General features: G+C 35.2%; 3 protein-coding genes across 3 annotated transcripts in view; all 3 read right to left on the reverse strand.

Annotated features, from left to right (window-relative positions):
• Positions 1-1044: 1044 nt before the first annotated feature.
• LOC308431190 (olfactory receptor 8G50-like) overlaps positions 1045-26834 on the reverse strand; it is a gene marked incomplete at both ends in the record, with an annotated part of 46320 nt that continues 20530 nt past the window's right edge. The window contains one exon of the mRNA XM_080930556.1: positions 1045-1978. Coding sequence (XP_080786682.1) covers positions 1045-1978 — 934 coding nt within the window. The remainder of the gene's footprint in view (positions 1979-26834) is intronic.
• On the reverse strand, positions 16173-17105 carry LOC308431117 (olfactory receptor 8B3-like; the record flags this gene model as incomplete). Its single annotated transcript, XM_080930481.1, has 1 exon — positions 16173-17105. The coding sequence occupies one exon, from the start codon at positions 17103-17105 to the stop codon at positions 16173-16175; it is 933 nt and encodes a 310-aa protein (XP_080786607.1).
• Positions 23752-24684, reverse strand: LOC308431122 (olfactory receptor 8B3-like; the record flags this gene model as incomplete). Its single annotated transcript, XM_080930485.1, has 1 exon — positions 23752-24684. One exon carries the CDS (start codon positions 24682-24684, stop codon positions 23752-23754), a length of 933 nt encoding a protein of 310 aa, XP_080786611.1.

Genomic DNA, 26834 nt, shown 5'->3' on the forward strand with positions numbered 1-26834 from the left:
CTCCTTCAAGTATTGACATATAAACAAATTTTAAAAAATGAAATGCTAATCAAGAGGTAAACATCAAACAATAATTTCCAATACTTATATACCTATTTATATCTAATATATGTAAAATTAATTGTTAAGGAAATATCAAGATAAATATGGATTTCTAATAGATAAATACATGAACTTTCTAAAGTGTAATCCAATGGTTTAGTAATGTCAAAAGACGATCATAATAGAGCAAGGATTTTTTATGCTAAATTTCAAAATGTTTTAAAAAATGTAATGATGTTCAGAAATGTTAAACAATAACAAGATATTTATGTTATCTTTACAATTCTTAAATTGTACTTTGATAACCTTAGATTTAGTATCTTAACAATAGTTCTTTTCTTAATATAATAATAGTGAAGCATCTTATTCTATGAATGATATTATTCTCTACATACTTGTTTATAAGCTTAAATATTTTATGTTAGTCAACCATTCCCTATGTTTCTTATTCCAATTCCTGCCTAAGAGTCCTGGGAAAAAAGGACTATACATATTAATATAGCTGTTTGCTGAAAGATAATTCATTTGTATTACTAGAATACATGAGAGGACAACTTGAAGTTTCTATAAAACTTTCCATGTTGGCTTTGAGAAGAAACTATCTTCCAATAAATGAAGGAAGAAACATCTGTAAAACAATCTTTTTTTCCCCCTAAGCTGGTTCAGTTGTGTCCCTATAAATACTTGATACATTAAGTGACATTTTGTCAAATATTATTTTTTCATCACAGGAAAAATTTATGAAAATAATCATACTTTAGAATACCTAAATTTCTCTACTAGGGTTCTTAATATACAAGTGAAAAAGATAAATTATTTATGACAATGGTAAGGAATAAAAGTCACTAACTATAAAAACAGAAATAAATTATTGAAGTAAGATTCAAATTTCTTTCCCCCATCCAAACAAACAAACAAACAAAATATGGTAATGGCCACACAAATGAATCTAATAAAACTGACTTTCCAAGCCCAATAACTACATGAGAAAAGATACTCAGATCAAAACTTTCTCTTTCTCAGGGTTTTTATCAAGGCAATTTTAACATCTTTGTTCCTTAAGCTGTAGATTAAGGGATTCAGCAGAGGAACTGTATTGGTATAAAAGACAGAGGAGATTTTACTTTCATTCATTGACTCAGCAGAAGATGGTTTGAGGTACATAAATGCACCTGATCCAAAGAATAGAGAAACTGCAATTATGTGAGAACTGCATGTGCTAAAGGCTTTAGACCTTCCCTCCTTGGAGCTGATATGAAAAATACTTGAGAGGATGAAACCATAAGAGATAAAGATGGTGATGCTGGGCACAAGGATGTTGATGCCTATAACAACATAAACCTCCAGCTCATTGACATAGGTGCTGGTGCAGGAGAGCTGAAGCAAAGGGGGGATGTCACAAAAGTAGTGATTGATGGTGTTTACATCACAGAAGGTCAGTCTCAGCATACATCCTGTGTGAGCCATGGCTCCCGAAAATGCCATCATATATGAACCAAGCACGAGGTTCAAACATAATTTAGGAGACATGACAACACTGTACATTAGTGGATTACATATGGCCACATAGCGATCATAGGCCATTACAGTGAGCACATAACACTCAGAAATGCAGAAAAAACTGAAAAAGAAAAGCTGTGTCATGCATCCTCTATAGGAAATAATATTCTTCTCTGATATAAAGCTCATCAACATTTTTGGTGTAAAGACAGAAGAGTACCAGAGGTCAACAAAGGACAAGTTAAAGAGGAAAAAGTACATTGGGGTATGAAGGTGAGAATTCATACCAATTAATGTAATTAAACTCAGATTACCCAACACAGTGACAACATACATTACTAGAAACAGAATGAAAAGAGGACACTGGAGATCAGGATCCTTGGTTAATCCCACCAGAATGAACTCAGTCACTGAAGAGCCATTTCCAGAACCCATTCTTTAATGGAACCTGTGAGCACAGGCCAAGAGAAATCATGTTAAATATTCATTCTTACAACAGTCTTTCAAACATTTAGAATATCACCAACATAATTTTTTGTTTAACTGTAATATTTCTCTCATCTAAATTACTTTTACTTTCTCTGTCTGTCTCTGCCTCTGCCTCTGTCTCTGTCTCTCTGTCTCTGTCTCTTTCTCTCAGTCTCACCCCCTCTCTCTGTCTCTCTCTCTTTCTCATACGCACATACTATTATTTCATACCTCTTTCATAAATATTGATCATATTTACCTTCTCTTTCTGCCTATACTACTTCATATTATTTTCATTCTTAATCATGCAATTTTGTGTTGCTAATATATTATTGGAAGTGTGTCCTTCAGGCTGGAGGGTCGTTGGCTTACCAGAAGCTACACTCATAATGAAGTCTGACTTTCCTACTAGCAGATTACAATTTCCAATAGTTCTTAGTAAGGGTGGAGCTCCTTAATTTACTCTTATGCTAGGATTTAGTCTGGATTGGATTTGCAGAGATCTTGAATATTATGTCACAGTTACTGTAACTTTGTGTAAATTATCAACAAGTAAGAATATTACACCAGTTCCACAGATGTCTCTCAATGCTTTTCTGTGAAAACAGATTATCCAAAGACAAGAAAGGAGAGCCAAGGTACAATTCTTTCAATCATTAGCTTTCCTTCTCTTGAGTATTGCATTTTTGATGGGATTCCAGGTTTATAAATTGACAATGTGTGACGGTTTCTTACGCAGGTTAGATTTTATGAAAATGAGATCAATATATTGTTCTAAAACATAAGGAATAATTTTTGAAGGTTTCATTTACTCCAATGTGGTAGAAATTATTCAAGAATGGAGACTAGTGAAGATTTTTTCAAGAAGAAGTCTATACCTTAAAGCTTCTATCTACTCTAAAGTACAGAATGTCTTTGAACAGTGCCAATGTTTCACTTTGGGAACAGTCTCCAAGTCCCACTTTGAGCAGATTCTTATATCAGTTTCACTTGAGTGTCAGTTTTATACAATATAGAAAATAGTGACTGATATATCTTATGTCTTTGGATTTCAGTCCCAAAGCAAGTCAGTAATGTGAATTGAATTCAGAACTTCCTGATTATTAACTAAAAAAGTGGTGTTCCCTCATTGTTTACCTACTTATATGGTTCTGGAAGAACAGTTCCATCCTGGATATATTTCTAATATATTCAGTTATTGTAGCTAATCTAAAAATCATATGCTATCATATGTTATAGTCATCTCTACCTGCAGAAAAAAGTTATCTTCATATTTACCTTTGTTAAGTCAGAGTTTCAATGTGCTATTAATGTTCTCACGCACTGCCTTATAAGCAGAGTAGCTGATAAATCAAAATTCTCTAGGGAATAGTTTCTATGTGTAATAGGAAGATACATCTACAACTTGGGACTTAATATGTCATCATTTCCTCAGGGGCATAATGTTTTACTCATGGTTTCCTTTTCTTGAGGGATTGAACATCCTCCAGGGAGAATGAAAAAAGATCATTTTTAATTCAGCAAGGTGATGGATCATGAAGTAAATAATCTTCTGTTAACACAGGGACTGAGCCACAATTATATACTTATTATCAGTGAGTAGTTTGAGAATTAATCATGAGGTTCTTGCTTCCTGGTCTTCCAGGAAACTGGTCACACTGCATCTGGTAGTGAAAACCAGGCAACATTCTTGCTATGCAGCATTGCTGGCATAGCAACACAAAATTAGGATGAGTACCTTGGGAAAGGAATGCAACACGAATAAGAGGTTTGAGGGGTTTGTGACAGAGTTGCTGTCCACAACAAGGCTTATCTTTTTATAACCTACACAATACCTGTTGTGCCAAAGAGACTAGAATGTAGGAGTAAAACCTCCATGTTTGCACTGGCTAAACCTCTCTATGTTCAATGACCAGTATAGATGTTGTCTACAGCAATGGGGCCCCACTCTCAGTTTTCAGAGAGCTACCTTGTATCCTTGTATCAGCCTGAATTGTTTAGAGATCTCCAGGGAACATCCTCTGCCAACAAACAGAATTATTATAATCCAGTCCCACCTCCACTGGAATCTCTTCCAGGCTAAAAACTGATGGGCAGTTCAGACCCTAAAGTCTCTATTACTAGAAGTCTATACTGTGGTTATCCTTGTAGATTCTAGGAAGTTTCCATATTACTAAGTTTTCTCACTGCTCCTTGAATGTCTCAAAATCCAGCTGTTTATGCCCATGTACTCTCTCTTTCTATCCCTCCCCCACCAACCTAATCCCTCCAGCTCCTGTTCACACCCACTTCCAATTCATTCACAAAACCTATTCTGTTTTCTCTTCTTAAATGATACATGGTTAATTATTACAATTCTTCTCTTTACCTAACATCTATGGGTCTGTGGATTGTAGCTTGATTATCTTTGACTTTACTCTAATTGCCTAAAAACTATATTTGTTTTCTGTTACTTCTTACCACACTCAAGATGATGTTTGCTACTTCTATCCATTTGCCTGCAAATTATATATATATATATATATATATATATATATATATATATATATATATATATATATATATGTATTGTTGCTAAGTAATACTTCATTGTGTAAATGTACCACATGTTTGGAGGATTACTGGGTTCCTTACTTCTTTTATCCAGCTATTATGAATAGAGATGCTATGAACATAGTTAAGATGGTGTTTTGAGAATTATGTTTAGGGTTCTACCACATTTTTACTTGGATTTTTTTGTCAACATTTAGTTCCTTGAGTTCTTTACATATTTTGCATATTAGCATTATGTCAGATGTAGGATTGGTGAAAATTCGTTCCCATTCTCTGGGCTGTTGTTTTGTCCTTTGCCTTACAGAAGTTACTTAGTTTCAGGAGGTCCCTTATTGATTTCAGTTCTTAGTGCCTGTCTGATCTGTATTTTCTTCAGGAAATTGTCTTTTCTGAGAATGAGTCAAAGTTAGTTTTCTTTTATATTTGGTTCAGTGTATCTGATTTTATGTTGAGGTTTTCTTCAGGGTGATTAATATGGAGCAATTTACATTCCAATATATGCTGATATCTAGTTAAACCAACACTATGTGTTGACACTTTTATTTTCCCACTGTATGGTTTTGGATTCTTTGTAAAAAATCAGATGTTTATAGATATGTGGTTTTATTTCTGGATCTTCAATTTAACTTTATTAATCAATGCATCTGTTTTTATGCCAGTACCATGCAGTTTTTTTGTTTGGTTATTATTTATTTATTTATTTTTTATTTAACCATAGCTCTGTAGCTTTCCTAAGTGTTTTATTTTTTTATATGAAGTTGAGTTTTATTCTTTGAAGGTATGTAAAAAACAGTGTTGGAGTTTTGATGGGGATAGCAGTGAATTTTTATTGTGACTTTATTTATGAATTCTCCTAAGATTGATTTTGGTAGAATTGCCATATTTACTATGCTGATAGAACCTGTCCATGAGCACATGGGATCTCAAATTATTTGTTCAAAGACTTAACATTTTTTAATTATAGAAGTATTTTACTTGCTTGTTTAGAATCACCTCTAAGTTATTTTATATTATTTATGGCTTTTGTAAAGAGTACTATTTTCCAGTTTTCTTTCTAATTTTTTTTGTTATTTTTAAATAGAAAGACTAGTAAGTTAATTTTGTATACAGCTACTTTGCTGAAAGTGCTTAACAGCTGTAGGAGTTTTCTGGTAAAATTTTGAGGGTTATTTATTTATACTATCATGTCACCTTCAAAAAATGATGCTTGGCATTCTGTACTTTGTGTCTAATATCCACTTATCAGTGAGAACATACCCAGCATTTCCTTCTGGGTCTAGGTTACTTCAATCAGGATGATTTTTTTGTTCCATTCATTAGCCTGAAAAGTTCATTTTGTCCTTTGGCAGAATAGTATGCATTGTGTAAATAAACCACATTTTCTGTAGCCATTCTTTTATTTTGATACACTTGTGTTGTTTCTAGCTTCTGGCTATAACAAATTAGGCTGCTATGGACATAATAGACCATGTGTCTTTGTGGTATGGTGAGAGATCTTTAGAGGATATGCCCAGGAGATGTACAGCTAGGTTTTCAGGTGGATCTATTTTCAATTTTCTGAGAAACCACCAGATTGACTTACAATTTGGTTGTACCAATTTGTAGTCAACCCATAGAAGCATAACAAACAAAATCCCAAGAAAGGGTGCTTCAATTCTACTTTAAAGGTGAAAGAAAATAATCAGCATGGGAGACAGAGGAAGGCAGGAACCTGGGTAAAAGTGGGGAAAGGAACATAAACAGGAAAATAGGATCTGTTGGAGTGGGAACAGAAGAGAAGCCCAGAAGGCCAGGAGAATGAATAGAAATATTAAGCCTCAGTTAGGTGTGTGTGTGTGTGTGTGTGTGTGTGTGTGTGTGTGTGTGTGTGTGATTTTCTAGAAAGTCTCAGAGGTCCAGGAGGTGAGAGATTCTCAGGTCTCAATGAGGGTAACCTTAGCTAAAAGGTCCAACACTTGGAAGAGGGAACTCAGAGAGACTACCCCTAGTAGATCAAAAGTGCCTCAACTGGAGGGTCAGGTTTACTAACCCACAGCCAAAATTTGTGACCCAGAACTATTCCTGTATAAAAGAACTGCAGGGACAAAAAAAAAAAAAAAAAAAAAAAAAAAAAAAAAAAAAAAGAAGAGAGTGAAAACAGGAGCCCAGCATACATTCTTCTAAAAGGTTTTATTAGCAACTGACCAAGAGAGGTGCAGATACCTACACCCAACTATTGGAATGAAGCCTTAGACCTCTATGACTGAAGTAGCGAAAGGATTAAAGGAGGTAAAGGGGCAAGTGACCCCAATAGGAAGACCAGCAGTCTCAACTAACCAGGACCCCAGGGAGTGCACAGAACCACCAAGCAGATTTACAACAGAGGTCCTGGCACATACATAGCCTTTTCTGGACTCAGTTGGAGTCCCCTAATCTGGAAGAGACATGAGACCCTAGAAAAGGGGGCAGCCTTCTGTGAGAGGGGCTCTTGAAAGCAATGGGGAGGAAAAGTGGGATGAGAAACTGTGTAGGCGGCAGATTGTGGTTGCAATGACTGGGATGTAAATATACAAAGTGAGGTTTTTAAAGTTAGTCTACTATGCTGGATTCACATATCTAAGATGCTGGCTTTCTTTTCTTTAATTAATTAATTGGTTCTTTGAAGATAGGCTCTCTCTATGTAGTCCTGACTGTCTTGGAACTTGCTATGTCGACCCAACTTGAACTAACAGAAATTTATCTGCTTCTGCCTCCTAAGTGCTGGAGAAAAAGATAGAAACAAAAACAAAATATGAAAAAGAGCAAAGGGAAAAAGTAAAGGGTATTCCAGCCCAGAGCCAGAGTCCAACACCCTTCATTAGGACTCATGGCCAGCCTGCAGATTGCTGAGCACCCAGAAGAGCCTCAGGAGGCTCTCCCTTCTGAGCGGAGAGCTAGTCCTCACTTTTTCCCCACTGACTATCTGGGGAAAGACTATCTCCTGGAACTCTTGGGTTGCAGGTAGTTCTATGCTGCAGACTATCCCAGCACTCATCTATGCCCAGAGTCAGAGCCAGTTCACTGCCAGTGGAATTTACAGCCTACCCACAGAAAGCTGAACACCCAGGAGCAATCTCCCTCCTTAGCCCATGGGCCCACAGAATCACAGGCGAGATAAGCTCCAGGCAGTGACAACAAGATCCCCTAGCATCACATATAACAAAATGGCAAGTGACTAGCACAAGAACATAAGAAATGGAAACCAGGACAACCTGGCAATATCAGAACCCAGTTCTCCCACCACAATAAATAATGGATATATCAACTCACCAGGACAACAAGATTTAGACTTAAAGTCATGCTTCATAATGAATATGAAGGTCCTTCAGAAGTGCATGAATAACTAAGTTCCTTAAAGAATAATAGAAGAACCAGGAGAACACATGTAAACAAGTAGAAGCTCTTAAAGAGGAAACACAAAAATCACTTACAGAGCCACAGGAAAATACAACCAAACAAGTTAATGAATAGAAAACAAAAACAGAAACAAAAAAGAAATCACAAAAGGAGACAACCCTGGAGATAGAAAACCTAAGAAAAAGAGCAGGAGTTATAGAGGCAACATAACCAACAGAATATAAGAAATGAAAGAGAGAATCTAAGGAGCAGAAGATACCATAGAAAACATTGACACCTCAGTCAGAGAAAATGCAAAAATCAATAAGCTCCTAACCCAAAACATCCAGGAAATCTGTGATACAATGAGAAAACCAAACCTAAGAATAATAGGTGTAGAAGAAGGTGAAGACTCCCAACTAAAAGGCCCAGTAAATATCTTCAACAAAATCATAGAAGAAAACTTTCCTAAAGAAAGAGATAGCCATGAACATACAAGAAGCCTATAGCACTCCAAATAGATTGAACCAGAAAAGAAATTCCTCCCAAAACATAGTTAAAACATCAAATGTTCAAAACAAAGAAAGAATATTAAAAGCAGTAAAGGAAAAATGAACAGAAACGTAAAGTCAAAACAATCAGAATTACACCAGACTTCTCAACAGAGACTATGAATGCTAGAAGATCCTGGACAGATGTCATACAGATCCTAATACCAATATTCTCAAAATTATTCCACAAAATAGCAACAGAAACACTATTCAACTTCTTTGAAGACACAATTATGCTAATACCTAAACCACACAAGGACCCTAAAAAGAAAGAGAACTTTAGACTAATTTCCCTCATTAACTTGGATGCAAAAAAACTCAAATAATTCTTGCAAATCGAATCCAAGTGCAGATCAAAACTATCATTTACAATGATAAAGTTGGCTTCATTCCAAGGATGCAGGGATAGTTAAATATATGGAAATCTATCAACATAATCCATTATGTAAACATACTCAAAGGAAAAAATAAGCCACATGATCCTCTCATTAGATGCTGAGAAAGCATTTGAAAAAATTCATCATTCCTTCAAGTTAAAAGTCTTAAAAAGATTTAAAAAAAAATCAACGCCCATACCTAAACACAGTAAAAGAAATATTTGGCAAACAAATAGCCAACAACAAACTAAATGGAGAGAAAGTTGAATCAATCCCACTAAAATCAGGGACTAGACAAGGGTGCCAAATCTCTCCCTACTTATACAATATAGTACTTGAAGTACTATCCAGAACAATTAAACAACAACAATAACAAAAAAGGAAAATGGATACAAATTAAAAAGGAAGAAGTAAAAATATCACTATTTGCAGATGATATGATAGTTTACTTATGTGACGTCAAAAATTTCACTAGAGAACTCCTAAACCTGAAAAACAACTACAGCAAACTTGTGGATAAAAATTAACTAAAACAATTCAGTATCCTTCTACTCAAAGGATAAACAGCTGAGAAAGAAATTAGGGAGATGATATGCTTCAAAATAGTCACAAATAGTATACTATACCTTGGTGAGAATATAAGCAAGAAAGTGAAAAATCTGTATGACAAGAACTTCCAAGTCCCTAAAGAATAAAAATGAATATCTCAGAAGATGGAAAAAAATCTCCCATGCTCATGAATTGACAGGATTAATATAGTTAAAATGGCCAACTTGCTGAAAGCAAACTTCAGATTCAATGCAATTTCTTTCAAAACTCCAACTAAATTTTTATAGAGTTAAAAAGAACAATTTGTGAATTCATTTGGAATAACAAAAAACCTAGGATAGCAAAAACTATTCTCAACAATAAAAGATCTTTTTAGAAAGTCAACATCCCTAACCTCAAGCTATATTACATATCAACCATGATTAAAAACTGCATGGTATTGGTGCAGAGAGAGGCAGGTTGATCAATGGAATAGAATAGAAGATACACACACACACACACACACACACACACACACACACACACACACACATAACTATGGTCACTTGATCTTTGATGAAGGGGCGAAAAACATTGAGTGAAGACAGACAGCATCTTCAACAAAAGGTTTCAGTTCGCCTGTCAGTAAGCATGCAGAAGAATGCAAATATAAAACCAATACATTTAAACTAATAGAAAAGAAAGTGGAGAATGGCTTAAAACAAATAGACACAGGGGAAAGTTTCTGAACAGAATAACAATTATTTATGCTTTAAGATCAAGAATCAACAACTGGGACCTCATGAAATTGCAAAGTTTCTGTAAGGCTAAGAATATTGTCAAGAGAACACAAAGGCAACCTACAGATGGTGAAAGGATCTTTATAATTCTACATCTGGAGACTAATATTCAATATACACAAATAACTCAATAAGTTAGACTCCAGAGAATCAAATAATTTTATTAAAAATTGGGTACAGTGCTAAAAAAATATTCTTAGCTGAGGAATACCGAATGGCCGAGAAGCACCTAAAGAAACGTTCAACATCCCTAGTCTTCAGGAATATTCAAATCAAAACATCCCCAAGATTTTACTTTACACCAGTCAAAATGGCTAAGATCAAAACTCAGGTGACATCAGATGCAGGTCAGGATGTGGAGAAAAAGAACTACTCCTCTATTAGTGGGATTTCAAGCTGGTACAACTGCTCTGAAAATCAGTCTGGTTGTTCCTCAGAAAATTGGAAGTAATACTACCTAAACACCCAGCTATTACACTCCTGGGCATATACCCAAATGACACTCTATCATATAACAAGGACACATTCTTCACCATGTCCATAGCAGCCTTATTTATAATCATCAGAAGGTTAAAAGCATACAGATGTTCTACAGAAGAATGGATACAGAAATTGTGGTACATTTACACAATGAAGTTCTACTCAACTATTAGAAACAATGACTTCACGAAATTACTTGGCAAATGGATGGAACTAGAAGCAATCATCCTGACTGAGGTAATCCAGTCAGAAAAGAACACACATGATATGCACTCACTGATAAGCAGACACTAGCCCCAAGAATAACTGAATACCTCATAAAAATTCACACATCTCATGAAGCTCCAAAAGAAGGAAGGCAATGATGTGGATGCCTCAGTTCTAAGGAGGTTAGACAAAAAAAAAAAAAAAAGGTAGGTAATACAGAGACAAATAGAGGATCAGGGATTTAAGAAAATATTACTCTGAGACTGCCTCACCTGGAGATCCACCTTGTATGCTTCCACGACCCCCAAGTCATATTGCTAATGTCAAGAAGTGTTTACTGAAGATATGGGTGCCTCTTCAGAGGCTCTGCCAGAGTCATACAGAAACAGCTGAGGATGCTTGCAGCTAACCATCAGACTGCACATGGGAACCCAAATAAAAGCACTAGAGAAAGGACTGAAGGAGCTGAAAAAGTTGTAACCTCATGGGAAGAACAAAATTATGAACCAACCAAACCCTCCACAACTCACAGGGACTAAAACACGAAACAATGAGCAAACACGGAGAGACCCATTACTCCTGTAGCATATGTAGCAAAAGATAACATTGTTTACCATCAATGGGATAAGAAGTCTTTGACCCAGTGAAGGTGTGTTTTTCCAGTGTAGGGAATGCCAAGGAGAGGGTGGTTGGTAGAGAGAGCACCTTATATGGAAGCAAGTTGAGCAGGATGGAATGGGAGGAAAAGGGATAATATTTGAAATGTAAATACAGAGAATATCCATTAAAAACAGAAAGAGAGAATAATAGATTGTGTATTCCTTCCTTATTTTTATCTCCTTTATCTTTTCCTATTGTCTTATTGCTCTAGGTAGGCTTCAAATAGTATACTGAGTAGACATGGAGAGAGTAGACAGCTTTGTATTGTTCCTGATTTTAGTGGAATTATTTTGTATTTTTCACATTTAATTTTTTTGTCTATAGGTTTACTGTAAAATTTATTATTTTATTCAATTTAGGTAAATCTTTGTATTTCTACTTTCTTCAGAAAATTTTAATTAATGGCTGCTGAAATCTGTCAAAGGCCTCTTCTGCATCTAATGTGATAATCATGTTTGTTTGTTTTTCTTTTCAGTTTCTTTATGAGGTGGATAACATTTACTAATTTTCTCATATTGAACAATACCTGCATTTTGCATAAAAGTATACTTATCTCTGTAGCCCATTTTTAATAGGGTTGTTTGATTCTCCGGTGTCTAGCTTTTTGAGTTCTTTGTACACCTTGGATATTAGGCCTCTATCTGATGTGGGGTTGGTAAAGATCTTTTCCAATCTATTGGCTGCCGTTTTGTTTTCTTGACAATGTCCTTAGCCTTACAGAAACTTTGCAATCTCATTAAGCCCCATTTGTTAATCTTTGACCTTAGAGCTTGAGCCATTGGTGTTCTGTTCAGTAAATTTTCTCATGTTCCTATGTGTTCTAAGGCTTTCCCTACTTTCTCTTCTAATAGTTTCAGTATACCTGGTTTAATGTGGAGATCTTTGATCCACTTGCACTTGAGCTTTGTACAAGGAGATAAGAAAGGGTCTATTTTTATTCTTTTGCATGCTGAGTGCCAGTTGGAAAAATACCATTTGTTGAAAAATCTGTCCTTTTTCCATTGAATGTTTACATCTCCTTTGTCAAAAATAAAGTGACCATATATGTGAGGGCTCATTTTTTGATCTTTTATTTTATTCCATTTATCCATGTGCCTATCTCTGTACCAGTACCATGCAGGTTTTAGCACAATTGCCTTGTAATATAGCTTGAGGTCAAGGATGGTCATTTCTGCAGATGTTTTCTTGTTGTTGAGGATGGATTTTGCTATTCTAGGACTTTTGTCATTCCAGATGAAATTGCACATTGCTCTTTCCAACTCTATGAAGAATTAAGTTGGAATTTTGATGGGGATTGCATTGAATCAGTTGATTGCTTTTGGTAAAATGGCCATTTTTACAATGTTGATCCTTCCAATCCATGGGCATGAGAGATCTTTCCATTTTCTGAGATCTTCCTCGATTTCCTTCTTTAGAGGTTTGAAGTTCTTGTCATACAGGTCCTTCACTTGCTTAGTTAGAGTCACAGCAAGGTATTTCATATTGTTTGTGACTATTGCAAAGAGTATCTTTTCCCTAATTTCTCTCTCTGCATGTTTGTCCTTTGCATAGAGGAAGGCTACTGTTTTGTTTGAGCTAATTTCATATCCAGCTACTTTTCTGAACTTGTTTATCAGCTGTAGAAATTCTCTAGTGGAATTTGTGGGGTCACTTACACATACTTTCTTGTCATCTGCAAACAGTGTTGTTTTTACTTCTTTCTTTCCAATTTATATCTCTTTGATTTCCTTTTGCTGTCTAATTTCTACCTGAAGTCTTGCCTGGTTATAGGAGACCATCAATTCAGGCTCTGTATTGCCCATCACCAGAGGTTTTAGCTAGGGACATTCTTATAGATTCCTAGAAGAATCCATTTTCCTCAGTTTCTATCCCATCCCAGAGATTGCCACTCCTATTCCAGTTGTCTTCCCAAGTACTATCTCCCCACACCTGATATTGTGTTCTTTATGTTGTCATCTAGGCATATGTTTTAAAGCCATTATAAGCCTAGGTGGTAAATTCTGGGTTTATTTTGTGTGAGTTTGAATATTTGCTTCATTTTTGTTTTTTTTTTTAGATTTTCAGGTAATATGTTAGCAAAATGTCACCAACTTTAATGTCCTGCTTCAATAGTAAATCCATAGGTAGAATGTTTACCAACATTGGAGGATTAAAGAAGGGAACATGGGCTGTCATGATCAGAGCAAATCACTAGAGGAATGAACGAGGAGATAAAAACATTGCAGGTGATATTCTCTGTCACTGCTAAAAAGTGTCTTAGATTACAGATAGAATAGGTGCCTTAGGGTTTTTTTGCTTTTAAAAGACACCATGAACAAGGTAACTCATACAGTTTCAAAGGTTCAGTCTGTCATCAACATGGTATGAATCATGGCTTTGTGTAAGCAGAAATGGTGCTCGAAGAACTATGAGTTCTATATCTTGATCTGAAGGCAGCCAGAAGTAGAGAATATCTTCAATATGCTGCTAGCATAAGGCTCTCTTTCCCAATAGGCAGAACTAGAGTGCAGGATCCCTCCAAAGTCTACCTATGCACTACTTCCAATCAGGCCACAACTATTCCAACAAGGCCACACCTCTTATTAGTCCCGCTTTCTATGTGCCAAGCATATTAAAGCCACCAACATGGATAAAATCAGAGGGCAGCCTACCTGGTTTTTTGACAGGTGTGGGCTAGGGTAGAACATTGAGTATCTGCTGATATTTATAGTTTATGAAATGTTTCTAATTTTTATGAAAGATTTGTTTGATTCATTAGAACTTTGGACACAGATTTATTGCCTTTATAATGAGAAGTCCTTAATTCTTATGCTAATTATATAATAACTGTTGGGTTTTCTTTTGCCCAATATCTTTGTCTAGAATTTACAGTTTTATCTTGAATAGAAATCTCAAAATATTTACCAATGTAATATTTAGCCAAGAACCAATGTTAAATGAGCTCTTTCCTTGGACTGTATTTTACATAACTTTCTCATTTTGCCTTAAGATTTTGATTACCTTTTTGTATGTTATTTTCAGAATTACAACTGTTCATTTAGAGCATGCTTTACTCATCACATTGAAAAATACATTTTATCAATTAATCATTTACTGTTAAAACTTGTCACAAATTTTCAATAACCAGTCATAGAAATATAAACCTCACACTGACAGCTATAAAGAGAAGATTATACAAAATTCTCTCTCTCTCTCTTCTCTCTCTCTCTCTCTCTCTCTCTCTCTCTCTCTCTCTCTCTCTCTCTCTGTGTGTGTGTGTGTGTGTGTGTGTGTGTGTGTATTTGTGTGTGTATGAACATGTGGCCTGTGTACTTTCTTTATGTATATTTGTGAATGTGTGTGTGTGTATGTGTGTGCATATTTGGTGTGTGTGTCTGTTTATCTGTGTGTGTGAGTACACTCAGCCACATGTGTGCATACACAACCACACTACTAAGAGAAGCCATAGAAAGAGGCATCGATTTTCTGCACTTTGGTGTCTGAAAGCCTTCCTCCTAACTAGAGTCTCAATGATTATATAATATTAATTCCTTGGACTGGCTGTCCTCATGCTACTTGAACAAAACATATGTAGCCTGTCTTCATTTCCCATTAAAACAATCTTCATTACTCAAATCACTACTCATGTATGGTCATTGTGGTCATGAAGGATAATGTGAGATTAGTAATGCAAGGAAATATTTGCAATGTTCTACAGAAGAGGGTAAAATTTACATAGTAATATGATTTTAAGAATCTCTTTAGTGTCTCTTTGAAGGGATGAGGTCTAATATATTTACTATCTGTCTTCTTGTCTATTAGTCTAATGACTCTTGTTTGCTCCCATTCTGTCTTCCATTCCTCAATTACTAGACACTTATTTAATTCAAATTATCCCATTTTAATTTGTCAGATAAATTCAACTCCCTGTTGAAAAAAAATCAGCAATCCAAAATAAAGTGATCATTTCTACCACCCTAGACAGATGTCTTTAAAGTTTCAACTATTCAATAAAGTTCAAACTGTTATATTTACTGAATAATACCAATAAAAATGAAATGATATGTGAATTAATAGCATGATTTAAATCTACAACAATTATAAAATTATCCACTTTTCCTTAAGTTCTTGATGTTGAATAATCCATGTCTCTCACCTTGACAGTTGAATTTAACATGTTGCTTTACAATGGAAGATGTAAGAAAAGACACAAATGATATGTTCAAATTATACACTCAAACACATACATTTAACATTTGAAACCCACATCCCTGAGAACTGGTATCCTAGTCATATTGTGTTTGATAGTTTGAAGAAAAATTCAGATGAAAAAAAGAATAACGAGTTTGCAATGAGTGGGAGAGAAATAGGTAAAGTGCTTCAGTCACATTATTGTTAAACAAAAAACAGAATATAAAATGGTGGAAGTTACACAGAAAGAAAATAGTAAACTCTGGACATTATAAACACAAACCTAGAAAATTCAAATTTTCTATTTCTGTTATAAAAACAGATTAGGCTATATAATTAAAATAGGATTGTCTGAGTGTTGAAAACTGGAATTTAGCAGAATATTTTCTAGAAAATATAAGTAAAATCTTCTCCTGAAATATTGTCCATAAGCAGAAATTATCTGTACACAAAGTAACAGGCATAAAGACAACAGCTTACAGTCAAAGGTTCCTCTTGCTCAGGGTTCTCATCAGCGCAACTTTAATGTCTTTGTTCCTCAAACTATAAAGTAGAGGATTTACCATAGGAATCACATTGGTATAAAAGACAGAAGAGATTTTTCCTTCATCCAATGACCCAGCTGAGGAGGGTTTGAAATACATAAATGCACCTGAGCCAAAGAACAGAGAAACAGCAATGATGTGTGAGCTGCAGGTGCTGAAAGCTTTGGACCTGCCTTCAGAAGAACTGATGCGGAAGATGCTGGAGAGGATAAAACCATAGGAAACAAATATAGTTGAAGTAGGAATAATGATATTGATGCTTGAAGCAACAAGAATTACAAGCTTATTGGTGTATGTGGTCGTGCACGAAAGCTGGAGCAAAGGAGGAATATCACAGAAGTAATGGTTGATTATGTTGGTATCACAGAAGGACAATCTCATTATGCAAACAGTGTGAGCCACAGACTCAGAAAATGCAATAAAGTAAGAACCTAGCATTAGGTTCAAACATAATTTAGAGGACATGACAAGATTATACAACAGTGGGTTACAGATGGCCACATAGCGATCATAGGCCATTGAAGTCAACACGTAACACTCAGAAATAACAAAAAAACAAAAGAAATAAAGTTGGGTCATACATTCCGTGTAAGAAATTGTGTTCTTTCTTGTTATTAAGTTCATCAGCATTTTTGGAGTGAACACAGAAGAATAGCAGAGGTCTACAAAGGACAAGTTAAAAAGAAAAAAGTACATAGGGGTATGAAGGTGAGAATTCAACACAGTTAAAATTATCAAAAACAAATTTCCTATTACAGTGACCAGATACATTGCTAGAAACACAAAGAACAGGGGTACTTGTAGATAAGGCTTCTCTGTTAATCCTACCAGAATAAATTCAGTCACAAAAGAGACATTTACCAAATCCATTCTTCTTTAAGAGAATCTGTGGACACAGAAAATAGAACTATGTTAGAGGATAATCAACACACAGTCCTGGATCCTTCTTCTCTGTGAAGTGTACATTGTCAATATTTCTTATAGGCATGACTATATATACAGAATCAGCTGGCATATGTTCAAATAATCTTAAATTCCATATCAAATTGTTAAAATTTTAGTGTTATTTATAAGAAATATATTACAAAATAAAGGAGAAGAATGCACTAAAACAGATTCTCTTTTCCCACCTCCTGTCTTCCTTCAATAGAACCTATTCACAACAATAAAAATTGGAAGCAGATACATGGAAGATACAGTGCTGTTGGCTAGAGCAGATTCCCTTTTTCTGCAGTATGAATGAAAACAGTATCACTAATATAAAACTAAAGAGAAAGAGTGGATCAGAGAAACAATGTCTCCTGCCCCATATAACAAAATGATGAATGTAGAAGACTTCACTTCTGCCCTCATAAGAGAACTTCATCAGAGATGTTGCAACTCCAGTTGGAAGAAAAACCTCTTAAAATGCTTTGTTCCCAGTGTAGGCTCCCTTTTAAAGAATGTTTCACTTGAGTCCCATTTTGCACAGAAAAGGAAATACATTCCACCAATTCCTTCATACGTTAAGAAATAGTTTAGATTAGTATGTTGGAAGGACACCAGTGGTTTTGGGGGAAACAAACTTATAATCACATTCTGTGAAATAAAAAATATACATTTTCAAAAAATTAAAATAAGAAGCAAATATTTACTAAAAAGAAAAAAAAGAAGTGAGAAAGTGAGGAGGAAAGAGAGTGAGATAGAGACTGAGAAAGCTGTTAGTGTACCTCTAATTCACAAAAGAATGTTTTCAGCAAAACATATGAGGTCTCTTACTTTCCCATTTATCCATATTGTCTGGATCAATATTTCAGATTTAAAGACTCATTCTTGAATTCAAGGAATATATGCACAAGACTTAATTTTTCTGAACAAATTTCTAAATTGTAGAACATTATTTGTGATTAAGGCTTTGAATCTTTCCTAGACAACGAGAAAAGGGGCCTTTTACTGTGGGGTGTGTGTGCTTGTAAGCAGAACAAGGAGATTGTCTAGGCTTTTCCTCTGGTGAGAGCATTTAGATAGGAGAAGTTGATGAGGAAATTCTATTGTAACTTGGATCTTGATCCTTATTTCCTGAGGGACGCACAATTATAATCATCCTTTCCCATCACTCTAGAGAACCTGCACCCCTGTGTAGATAGACAGATAGTCTCGTGCCTCCCCAATTAGTCAGAAGGGAGCTCTTGAGTTTATGGTTTTTCCTTTCTTTTTTTCTCTTGTTAGTAAATTGCCTATGGTCTTTCTCCAGACTCATTAAATTTTGTGTCTGAATAATTTAGCATGTTTTAGCAAGTCAGTAAATTTTCTGCTACAAGAAACATCATGGATGCTATTACTAAACATAGATATCACAAGCAAGAGGGACATTTCCAAAGACCTCAACCCCAGAATGAGAGCTGAAGAAAATTGAAGAATTCTGGCAGTATAGCAAATATTCTTTTTCTTCTAAGAAACACTGGTTATAAAACATCAGTGGCCAGCCATGAACTCATGCAAAGAAGATACATTATATGGACAGAGAGTTTGATTTTAATTATATTATGTTGATATGTCTATATCTATATCTATCTATATCTATATCTATATTTACATCTACATCTACATCTATATCTACATCTACATCTACATCGACATCAATATCATCTATATCTATATCTATATCATCTATATTATCTATCTCTATCTAGATTTCTATTATCTATCTCTATCTCTATCTATATGCATATATAACCACAATTAAGCAAATAGATAAGTAAAAGCTGTAAACAATTTTAAGAAAATACAATAGAACCCAACTGCATCATCCTATCAGATTCTTTTTTTTACTCCAAGCTCTTCCATAGTCTCCAAAACTAATATCCTTTCTTATACTTTTATTGTCTCTGTCTCTCTGTCTCTCTGTCTCTCTGTCTCTCTGTCTCCCTCTCTCTCTCTCTCTCTCTCTCTCTCTCTCTCTCTTACACACACACACACACACACACACACACTCACACATTTGCAAAATAAATGCACAACTATGTATATTAATTAATTTAAGGCAAACACCATGGTGTTGTTTGGTTTTTATGTTCAATATCCATAATCTGTTTATGTATGTATATATAAGAGGAATGTTGGTTAGTTACAAAGTGGGCTTATAAACATTGTGGTGCAGAGATCAAATGAGATGTGAGAAGATATGCAAGAAATATGCTTAATGAGTCATAGGTTTTATACATAAGTCTTCTGTTGTGGTATCCTTTTCAACCCAATCGCCAATGCTGGATTTTCCTCTTCAACCTAAATAAACCCATTCAATGAAAACACAACTCAGTAATTAGGAAAACAAGCTGAGGTCTATTTTGGGCAGATTTACTACTACACTCTCTATTCCCCTCCTAGGAGATCCCTTCTCACTTGCTTTTAACAGTCTTTCTGTTCCTGTTCCTTCCTCTCCTCCTTCTCCTCGGCCCCTCCTCTTCTGTTTTTCTCCCTTTCCCCATCTCCCCTCCCTGTCTAATCATGAATTGCCTTAACATAAATCTACAATCTTCCCATTTCTTGTCTTAGTATTTATGATAAATATATACAATGCCAAATTTGAAGAGAAATAATCTTGACTTGAATAATAGTATACATGAAATATTAATATTTAGAAAACATCAAACCTGTTTTATTAAATGTAAGCATTAAAATTATTTAAAATAAGTTTTCAATATTTAAAAAAGCACAGATTTACAAAAGGTGTGCATTTTTATTAGGAAGACTGCAGAAAACATGTTTACACTTGTAAATACCTACAAATAGGATATATTTCAAATTTGTGAAGCTCAAGCCATAGGGAAAAAGTACAGTAATCAGGATACAGAAGCTTTTCTTAGAGGGTGAAGAGCATTATTATTATTTTTGTCTCTGCAAACTCAAAACTTAAGACTGGCCTTTCTACTGGGAGACATTATGTATTGTAATGACAAAATAGATTGACAGACCACTTGTCTTTATGAATTCTTCAAGGAACTCTTTCTCATGTTTTCCTTTAGATTTTGGATGAAGCTTGCTCTATGGCTATTTTGTGAACTGTTTAGCTTCAGTTCATCCATCTGAGACTGAATTGAAGTTAAGAGAGGGGATAAGAATACAAAATATATATTGGACTCCATTGAGTTTTAAATAGTACCTAAACATGCCCCTATTGGTATACACCAATAAAGCATTTTAAATTAAATTTAAGAGTCTAAAATTATATTACTTTAAAAGTACTATCTTCAAAAAGTTTCTCTTCCGGTCCTACCATCACTACACTTCACGAAATGCTGCTGTCTTAAAATGGCACACCAGTAAGTACCAAAGATATGACCTCTTGTATTCACTTGAAATCCTGTATGACACTCTCCTAGACTAGCAAAGTTTATAGAGAATCAATGTAGAAAAATTGATAATTTCAATGTAAATTGATTTGTTTCAATTGAAAAAAATTACCTATTTAAAAATTATAAACCACAATAGCTATTGCATTTTTCTTATTTCTTTTAATATTTAACATAAAATATTAAATTGACCAACTTTATATACCACAATCCTCATCTTTAAGCATGCTCACACAAAAACATAAAAGCCTATGGGTTATTTGGGTACAATGGCAGCCCATGCATTTTTCGTAGTGTAGATAGGGAGGAAAATGGATCATTAGCTAAATACACAAATAGACAGTTAAATTAATATAAAATGTAGTTATAACACAATCTTAATATTTTGTAACTATCAAAGTCAATGTTGGCTTGTCTCCATGAACATCAATGTATAGAATCTTTCCAGTAAATGGCACTATCTCCATCTTTTTGTACCTGCCAATATTGGTGAATTTTGCAACTACTCTTTATAAGAAAGGTGAGGTTTTGTGAACCTCTGAGAATACTCAGTCAAAAAGTCTGAACATTCTCAGAGGGCATTTATTTTTTTCCAGTAAAAGTAACAAAAACTTTTAAGATCTTTTATTTGCCTTCTCTTTTTCCTTAACATAGAAACAATATGGTATTGGAACATTGCTGTCTTTATTTTTTGTTTTGTTTGCTTATAATGAATATACTCTGCACAAATTACAAAGGTACCTTCATTATAAGGGTTTCAAAAGGAACTGCTTTTCCTAGCATGTTATTCAGATGAACAAATGTGCATTAATACAATCTGAAATACAGCTGGATGAAGTCATACCACAATTTTAACATTTCTACAATTCTTATTCCGTATAACATGCATACAAAACACCAACCACTTAGCTCACATCGAGCGACCCATGACTGCAGTTGCATATGTAGCTGAAGATAGCAGTGTCTGGCATCCACGTGAGAAGAGGACTTTGTTCCAGTGAGGGTACGTTTTCCCATTGTAGGGGATTGCCAAGGAACTGAGGTGGAGAGGGTAATTAGGAGAGGGTGCACCTTCCTGGAGACAAGTGGGGGGGGTAAGAAGTGGGGTTGGGAAAGGAAATAACATTTCAAATGTAAATATAGAGAGTATCTAATAAAAAATAAAAATACATATTTTTTTTTTTCAAAACAGCAAAAAAGAATAATGTTAAGGTCAGTTCCTACAGTTGCTGGCCGCCCTCAGCCAGCAGCTCAGTGCCACCTCAGGTTGGTGTCTGCCGCAGAGGAGCAGTCCTCAAGATTCATCAGCAGCTTCTTCATTGGTCCAGCCAGCTGCGTCCCTGTGTAGTGTGTGATTCCACCACCACGAGGAGACAGCATTTAGAGTTCTTAGATAAGCTGTCCTTGTGAGAGCTGGCAATAATTTAGTTTTATATCTAAGTTTTCTGTAGGCACATCGAGAACCACGAGCAGCTTTACTAATGAAGAGTTTGACGAGAGCTTCATCTTTGATGAAGGCTTTACAGCTAAGGATATTCTGGACCAAAAAAAAAAAATCAATGAAGTTTCTTCTGATGATGATAAGGATGCTCTCTATGTTGTAGACATCAGAGACATTCTAAAGAAGCATCCGAGTTGGCTAAAAGCTCCTCCTTTGTTACTCCCTTTGACACAGTCAAGCATAATGACATCAGAGCCATATTGAACACCCTAGCACCCATTGGGACAGGACTTGACTGTGCAAGCAAGACTGAAATACAGTAGATGCAGGGACTGGGGATGGGGATGCCTCCAGAGAGGACTGTCTATGCAAATCCTTGGAAACAAGTGTCTCAGATCAAGTATGCTGCTAGTAATGGCATCCAAGTGATGAATTGAATTGATGAAATTCACCAGAGAACATCCAAAGGCAAAGGTGGTTTTGCAGATTGTCACTGAAGATTCCAAAGCAGTTTGTCACCTCAGTGTTAAGTTTGGTGCCACACTCAAAACCAGCAAGCCATGGCTTCCTGGTAAAGTGTATGACCAGGATGTTCGTACTCTGCCTATGTCTTGTGCCAAGAAGAGCTGGATGAACTGTTACCCTGCAACCTATGCTTCTGCTAATATCAGTGTGTAGATGTTATTCTTGTAGCTCTTACCTGCAAGTTTAGATTGAATTAAGGCATTTGGGAAGGGGATTTAACTTAATTACTGCTAGTTTGGAATGTCTTTGTAAGAGTAGGGTTGGAACCAATGCAGTATGAAAGGCTAGGAGATGGGGGATCACACTTACTGTGTTCCTATGGAAACTTTCAATATTTTATATGGATTTTCATGCACTTTTCAGACATGATACTAACAAGTGTCCGACAGCTCCTGAGCAGGCATTTGTAGCTAATACATTGGCAGAATGGGCCAAAAGCTTATGTTGTGACCCATTTGAAAATGAAGTATCTTGAAATTAAAAAAAGACATAATGTTAAGAAAATCCTTGACTATTTTCTCACTTTCATTTAGAATATGATTATAGTTTTGTCAAATGACTGAAAATGGTTCTTCAACTGATATAATAAGTGTCCTCTAGTATTGTCTTTTTATATTATTCATGCAGTTTCATTTTTGCGCAAATCACAATTTTTAAAGTATAATTTAAATATCTGTCCTCTTCTGCTCATCCTCCACTAGGAAGCATCATGCTTTCCTTAATTGCTAATGTGACACCTATGCACATCTCCTTCAAAACTTTCACATATATATATATATATATCATTTTTTCCCAGCATGCAATCTATAAAATTTCTGGTCAGAATTTTTATACATAGAAACAAATCAGCATCAATTTCACTCTTATCCTAACATCAAGACGAGTTTTCAGTGAGAGAACAAAATTACATAAGTTGTTTTAGTTACATTATTTTGAATATTAAACAAAATAAAAATTATGATGTGACAAAAATGGAAAAGACAAAATCTTGGGCATTTAACCTGGACTTAGTATATTAGAATTTTATCTGTATAAAAGAAAATAAAGAGGCAAGGCTTCTTCATTACAGCAATGCATTTTGCGTGTTCAAAACTGCAAAAAGCAGAAAACTCTCTGGTAAAAAAAAAAGAGGTAAATTGGATCCTCCACTGAGATATCACCCATGAATAGAAATGATCTTTGTGGCCAAATAGAGAGGCATACATACAGTACTGTACAGTCACAAGTTCCTCTTTCTCAGGGTTTTCCTAAGGGCAACTTTAATGTCTTTGTTCCTCAAACTGTAGAGTAAAGGATTTATCATAGGAACTACATTGGTATAAAAGACAGCAGAGATTTTTCCTTCATCCATAGAACCAGCTGATGAGGGTTTGAAATACCTGATAGCACCTGAGCCAAAGAACAGGAAAGCAGCAATGATGTGGGAGCTGCAGGTGCTGAAAGCTTTGGATCTGCCTTCAAAAGAACTGATGTGGAAGATGCTGGAGAGGATCAAACCATAGGAAATAACTATAGTTGAAGTAGGGATAACAATATTGATGCTCCCAACCACAAAAATGACAAGCTCATTGACATGTGTGCTTGTGCAGGAGAGCTGAAGCAAAGGGGGAATGTCACAGAAGTAGTAGTTGATAGTGTTGGCACCACAGAAGGTCAGTCTCAGCATGCAAGCAGTGTGAGCCACAGACTCCGAAAATGCAATAAAGTAAGAACCTAGCATTAGGCTCAAACATAATTTAGAGGACATGACAAGATTATACATCAGTGGGTTACAGATGGCCACATAGCGATCATAGGCCATTGAAGTCAACACGTAACACTCAGAAATAACAAAAAAACAAGAGAAATAGAGTTGGGTCATACATTCCATGTAAGAAATTGTAGTTTTCCTTATTATGAAATTCATCAGCATTTGTGGAGTGAACACAGTAGAATAGCAGAGATCTACAAAGGATAAATTGAAGAGGAAAAAGTACATAGGGGTATGAAGGTGAGAATTCAACACAGTTAGTACTATCAAAGATAAATTTCCCAATGCAGTGACCAGGTATATTGCTAGAAACACAAAGAACAAGGGAATTTGTAGATAAGTCTGGTCTGTTAATCCTACCAGAATAAATTCAGTAACCAAAGAGACATTTACTGAATCCATACTTCTGTAAGAGAATCAGTGGACACAGAAAACAGCTATGTTAGAGAATAATCCACACACAGTCCTGGATCCTTCTCATCTGTGTAGTCTATGTTGTCAGTGTTTCTTCTAGTCATGACTATGTATACAGAATCTGCTGCCACAGGTTTGAATAAATTATCATAGGTTTCATATCAAATTCTAATAATTTAGTATTATTTATATAAATATGAGACAAAAAATAATGCACTTAAATTGACTCAGTCTTCTCCTACCTCCTATCTTTCTGCACTACAGTGTTCCCCACAACAATGAAAATTGAAAGCAGATACCTGCAGTACATACTGTTGTTGGCTAAAGCAGATTCACCTTTACTGTAGTATGAATGAGATTCATACCCTTAATCTAAAACTAAAAGAAAAGAAAAAGAAAAAGAATGAGCCCCAGAAAGAATGTCATCTGCCACCATATAACAGAGTTATGAATCTGGAAGACTAGAATTCTGACCACACAGGACAATCTAATCACAGCTGTTTCAACTCCAGCTGCAAACAGCACCTTTTAAAAATCTTTGTTCCCTCTGAAAACTCTCTTCTGAAAAAATATTCACTTAAGTCTCATTTTCACAGAAAAAGTAATAAGTTCCCTGAATTCCCCCATACATTAAGAAACACTTTGGACTACTGAGTTTCCAGGTTGGAAGGATCTCAAAGGTGTTGCAGGAGAGAAAATTATAAGCACCACATGTTAAATGAAAAAATATTTTCAACTAAATAAAAATAAAAACAAATATGCCTTTAAAAAGAAATAAAAACAGAGATTGGGGAGAGAGGGGGGAGCTGTTTGTATTCCTGTAATTAAAAACAAATCACAATTTTCAGTCTACATATTTGAGCTCTCTTACTATTCTATTTATCCATGTTTAAATGAACAAATATGTCAGATTTGAAGACTAAGATCCTTCAATCCAAGGAAAGTATACACAAAACTTAGTTTTCCTAGACCAATTTCCGAATTCTATAGAATTATTTGTGTTTAAGGTTTTCAGTAATTCCTTGAAGAGAAAAGTGGCCTTTAACTGTGGGGTTGTGTGCTTATAAGCACGGTTATAAGATTGTTTATGCTTTCCCTCAGAGGAGAGCTTTTATATTGGAGAAGTTACTGAGGAAATTCTATTGTAACCTGGATCTTGATCTTTCTTTCCCGAGGGACCCACAATTATACTCATCCTTTCCCATCACTCTAGAGAACCTGCACCCCTGTGTAGGTAGACAGATAGTCTCAGTTTTGTGCCTTACCAATTATACCAAGCTCAGAAGGGAGCACTTGAGTTTATGGTTCTTCTTTTCTTGTTTTCTCATGTTAGGTGAATTGCCCACAACTTTCCCCCCAACTTACTAAATTCTGTTCCTGTGAATTTCAGCATCTTTCAGAAAGTCAGTGTTAGTTCTCTGCTACCAAAATATCATAGATATTATTTAAAAAAATATTTCTGACAAAGGTTGACAGAAGGAAAGGAGACATCTCAAAAGCTGTCAACCCAATAAAGCAGAAAACACCTGAAGAATTCTGATAGTTCTATAAATATTCTTTTTCATCTAAGAAACAGGCTCCAATTCATTATCAAAGATCAGTGGTCAGTCATGAACTCAAGCAAAGAAGTAGCATTATGTGGTTAGAGATGTCGTTTTGATCTATTTAGGAATTAATATCAATATACATATAGCAATATATATATATAGATAGATATGCATAATATCAATATATGTATATCAACATACATATATAGATATACATAATATCAGTATATATGCATATCAATATGCATATATATGTAATAACAATTAAGAGAATAAAAGCCTTGCATTTTAGAGAGAGCATCCTCATGTGCATTGGAAAGGTAGCATGCTTGGAAGGCCAAGTGAAAATATTATGCAATTATGTCTTTATTAAAAATAAGACCATATTACTATAAATGATTAAAAACCATAAACGGTTTTAAAAAAAATAAAATAGAAGGCAATTGCATCATCTTCCCAGTTCTCCTTTCTAAGCCCAACCTTTTCCATAGTCACCAAATATCTAATAGCCTCTTTCTTTTTTTATTGCTGTGTGCTCACACATGCTCACACACACACACACACACACACACACACACACACAAACACATA

The sequence above is a fragment of the Micromys minutus genome, assembly GCF_963924665.1.
Source record: "Micromys minutus genome assembly, chromosome: 16".
Lineage (NCBI taxonomy): Eukaryota > Metazoa > Chordata > Mammalia > Rodentia > Muridae > Micromys > Micromys minutus.